The sequence below is a fragment of the Eimeria mitis genome, genomic scaffold (genome assembly GCF_000499745.2).
Source record: "Eimeria mitis Houghton genomic scaffold, Emh_scaff2380, whole genome shotgun sequence".
In the NCBI taxonomy this organism is placed as follows: domain Eukaryota; phylum Apicomplexa; class Conoidasida; order Eucoccidiorida; family Eimeriidae; genus Eimeria; species Eimeria mitis.
In genome coordinates, this window is record NW_013570716.1 from 3,657 (window position 1) to 8,030 (window position 4,374).

General features: G+C 51.4%; 3 protein-coding genes across 3 annotated transcripts in view; 1 reads left to right on the forward strand and 2 right to left on the reverse strand.

Annotated features, from left to right (window-relative positions):
* EMH_0052860 (uncharacterized protein) overlaps positions 1–3 on the reverse strand; it is a gene marked incomplete at both ends in the record, with an annotated part of 2,265 nt that extends 2,262 nt beyond the window's left edge. Inside the window, one exon of the mRNA XM_013496928.1 lies at positions 1–3. Coding sequence (XP_013352382.1) covers positions 1–3 — 3 coding nt within the window.
* Positions 4–3,101: 3,098 nt separating this feature from the next.
* EMH_0052870 (uncharacterized protein) lies at positions 3,102–3,434 on the reverse strand (the record flags this gene model as incomplete). The annotated part of the gene is made up of 1 exon (XM_013496929.1): positions 3,102–3,434. One exon carries the CDS (start codon positions 3,432–3,434, stop codon positions 3,102–3,104), a length of 333 nt encoding a protein of 110 aa, XP_013352383.1.
* Positions 3,435–3,563: 129 nt separating this feature from the next.
* EMH_0052880 (uncharacterized protein) lies at positions 3,564–4,349 on the forward strand (the record flags this gene model as incomplete). The annotated part of the gene is made up of 1 exon (XM_013496930.1): positions 3,564–4,349. The coding sequence occupies one exon, from the start codon at positions 3,564–3,566 to the stop codon at positions 4,347–4,349; it is 786 nt and encodes a 261-aa protein (XP_013352384.1).
* Between the last annotated feature and the right edge of the window lie 25 nt (positions 4,350–4,374).

Sequence of the window (4,374 nt, forward strand, 5' to 3'; positions counted from 1 at the left end):
CATCGCCCGGCTCCACTGCTGGTGCGACTTGCATGGATCCTCGTAATATTAAGCCAAGCTACATTGGGGCTGGATAATAAGACAGGAAATCGGAGGAAAGGGCGGAAGACGTAGGGGCAGAAGGAGAGGAGCACAACTGCGTCGGGGACGGTGGTCCCTAAGCATCCATCGGCAATGGATCCCCTCTGAAAAAGAAGTTTTCCCGCATCGCCTACTGCTAAATGGGGTTTATTCAGTCCTAAACTGTATTTGAAGGCCGAAAAGGACTTTGTGTTCAAACCCTTGGAGGAGAACGGGCAACAATGACCACGGCGTGCTACCAGTCCCGGCGGGCAGCCTGCTGGTCGTAGCGGAAAGGCAGGCACAGGCCACAAAAGAGGTTTGACATGGATTTTCTTGACTTCCTTGCCGGCAGGTTCAACCAATAAACTGGTTTAAACCCCCTAAAACCAGATGTTTCAGGCGGGGCACCAACAGGTTATCCGTAGTGGGGTTCACGGTGTGCCTTCGGCCTCGCAGCGGGAGTGCTGCTGTGGCTGATCTCTTGCTTCCACGGCTGGTGTTGCTGCAATGAAATTGGCCTTACCAGATTGCATAGAGTGTATTTGCAGACTAAAGAGCATGAGGAACCACTTATAGCCACATAATCGCGTGGTGCCTTAGCGGAGGCGAAATCGCACAAATTGAGGCAGGCGCATCGAGCATCGCCGGCACGCAGAACTTGCTGCTGCTGATGCTGCAGTAACCATCTTGCGTTGTGCAGCTGCACCAGCTGCAGTTCAGCTGTGTATAGTGCGCCAAGCGACTCTGTCGGGGCAGTTTACCTGCTGGAGTTGCTGCAGGAGCTTGGTCTCTGTAGCAGTTCTGCCCGAAGTCAGCACGCGAACATTCGTTTGGCCTTGATACGTTGCCTGCAAGCAAGTGCAAATGCCTCATACGTGTTTACAGAGGTGAATCGTGAAGGGAAGGAAGCTTGGTTGAAGCTTCCTAGGGCGCAGACGTGAGGTTGGCTTGCATCGCTCACGGTGCACTGCAACTCCACCTAGGCTGCCCCTTCCCTCGCAAACGCAGGCCCTGAGCGCTTTACAACTACTCTGTCCTATGCCTACCTTGCCGGTGCACACTGTATATACAAATACTACACTCAATGATTAATCCCTAATTTAATTTAACATAATAAAATAGGTCCTGATGTTCACTTCCAACTCCAATACTTTTCAAGAGGGAGCCAGAAGGAGAACAATAGTACAACCTTGCAGTTTATAGTGGGTTAAGTCAATCTCAGTCGCTACATGTGTTATCTTATTGCACTACGCGACAAAAAGTGCCTGTCTCCCTGCAGGCAACCGCAGATTCATGCCTCGAAGGAGCATAAAACATCTTTCTCCAAGAAAGTTATCCCTCTTTGTCCCTGTATACGGACAACCCCGATGCCGACAGTGACGCTGCCAGCCCTGGCCAGGACTCAGCCACAGCGCATCCTGGGTCTTGTCTGTATTCCGAAACAAATACAGACCATTGTTTTAGAGTTTGTATGCTCTTTAATTCCATAGTATGTTTCATAATCCCCACGTAAACTCCAAGTGCCCGTCCGGCTCAGCATTGTAATATCTGGCACTAAAGTGCACGCCGACGACGACGGCGGATGCCAAGAAGAGCTTGGGGATGCTCCGAGGGGATCGCTTCTCGCCACCGATTTTCCGAAGCCCACTCAGATTCACGGTTGTCCGATCATTTCACGGAGTATTCGTGCTTCCAGTGGCCTCTACGGGTGGTAACGCGGGCTTCTAGAATCTTGGATCCTTCTATTCCTATGGGCATTCTGCAGTTTCCCCTCCAGAGTTCGAAAGAACCACGAATATTCCCGAAAAGATTTCAAGAGGCCGACCGTAATTGGATATCACCACGTTGAAGGTAGGTCAATGATGTAGGGCGGCCCCTTGACCCGAGAGCAGACAGTAAAATGCCCTACACACCGTGCTGCGAGATTTTTTGGACTGCTTGCCTTCTTTCTTTATACGAAGGGCGCGCGAATCCACTAGAACCCAGTCGCCTGAGTTGAATGTAATAACTGGTGAACACATTTTGTCCTAGTCTATGGCTTGGCGTTCCTGTGCCTTTATAGTGCATTCTCGTGCTGCTGCGAGCTGTATGGGCAACTCGGGGGCAGCGCTTATTTGGAGCTGGCTTCCAACAGCGAGATCTAGCGTCGGGTCAGCTGGCGGCGCTTCATGTAGGCCCGAGCTGCCGGAGTGCAACGTGTTGACGAGTGCATTGTTGGATTATAAACCCATTCCACACAAACAAGAAAATCAAGCCAATTATGTATGTTCGCCGTTGCATGAGTATGTGCCAGAAGGCGCTAACGAACTTCGGGTCCCTGTCGGCGACGATGGTTCTTAGAAAGCTATGGAGCTTTCAGACGTGATTAATAATTAACTGTGCCACTCGTTCGGCTGTAACCGGGCTCCAGCGGCGGAAAAAGTGAGCACACCTGTTAAGCCGATCCACGAAGACATCGGCACTATATGCGATGGGGTGTGGCCAGCCAGCCTGCTCCGCAAAAAGGGAGTGAATCGGGTCTACTTTACATTGCTGAGCACTGAGTAGATGCAAATTCCTTGACTACATTTGCCTCTTCAGCTATTGTTTCTTAGTGTTATGTCAAATTGTGTAAATAAGTTGGTACTTATTTCAATTGAAAAAAAAGTTTTAAAAACTATATATATATGTCCATCGCATTATCTCTAGCAAACATGGAAGTGCTCTGCCGAACCCCACAGCATTACAAGCTGCCTCGCCGGTGAGGCCGCCCTGAACGGTTCTCGCGAGGAATCGGTTCAGAGGATGTCATATTTTTCATTGAATGAGCACTCAAATATATTAATTATATCCATTTGATGCGTGCTTTGTCGTCGCATGTGCGTGTGTCTCACCAAGGATCTCCAAGCTGCCCGCCGTGCTATCGACGCCCGCTGTCACATGTTTTATGCCCTTTCATGTCCTGAATGCAAGGTTCTCCGGCGTCCTCAAATGATGTCTATGGTCAAATAAGCTCGCTTCTTTCTTGGTCATGCACAGTAAATTGCTTTTCAGAGGCGCTACGGTGCACGCCTATCGTTTGACACTGGATCAACCCCCGCGCCGATACAGTGATCCTCCTTTTCTCCTGGCTTCGCGTTCCCGGAGTTTTCCCCTGATTTCCTGTGCCACTCACCCAGCTCAATGTAGGCTTTCTTAAGAGCATGAGAAGCCATGCGGACCGCATCTGCAATGGAACCGGGCGCTGCCCGAGCGCTGGAGCTGCTCGACTTGGGCGGCGGTGCTTCGGAGGCCTCCCACGGAGAGGTTGTGCTGCCTGTTACTTCAGAAAGCATTCCACTGAGACAGAATTGGCGGTTTGGGGGGGTTAGCACTGCAGTCGTCGCAGCCATCGCTACTGCTGCGGCAGTGTATTTGGTGCTACGCTGTGCTTTGTATTTGGCGAACGCCACAAAGAGCAGAGTGACACTCAGACTTTTGACAGGAGCAGAATAGACTACGAATAAAGATCCGGGGGAGCCATGGGGTGCGCTGGCGAAGGGTCGGCCTGCTGCCGCGGCTGCTGCTTCTGCCGGCGAGGTGACGCGGTCTCTCGTCACAGAGGATTGTTGGAGTGTGCTCACCGTTATACCGTTGAATCGGCTCGAGTTATAGCGATTGGCGAGCCTCTGGTGAAGCAGTTGCCTCCCGATCTTAGTGTCAAGTGCGTAACGACGTTTTTCTGTTTGTCCTTGGTTGAGACCACAGCATTATTCTCTTTGTTGGGAAGAACAGAAAGGGGCAGCATTGACGCAAATATATATGCAATTTATAGAGAACTATCGGCCGTTCAGGATAGGTTAGGCAGAGAAAAGATTAGCAGGTCGCGGGAGCGGCACATCAAAAGTCTTCGCATGCTCCTCGACAGGGTCAACGAAGCCGAGCCCGCTGCATCGGCCGTCGCAAAGGGGCAGCGGCTGTTGATAATTGACCAGATGCTGCAACTGCAGGAGATTGCCTTGGCCCAGGTTAACTTCTGGCTTGTTTGGCTGACAGAGACTCTCGAAAGCTCAAAGGAGGCAACTGATGGCGGCAGACGTGCTAATGCAGCTGACGAAGGTGCTGATGCAGCTGCGGACGGTGATGATTTAGGTTTTGAAAGTCCTTCTGCAGCTGCTGGAGGTGGTAATGCAGCTGCTGATGGCGATTTTACAGAAGCCGAAGATGGCGCTGCAACTTCCGCTGCACCTGCGGCGGCCGTAGCATCTAAATCTGGGTCAGTTGCCAGCGTGCATGCAACTAGAAACACAATTACCGGCCTCCGCTAGATCACGCTACAGGCTGCGCTTCAGT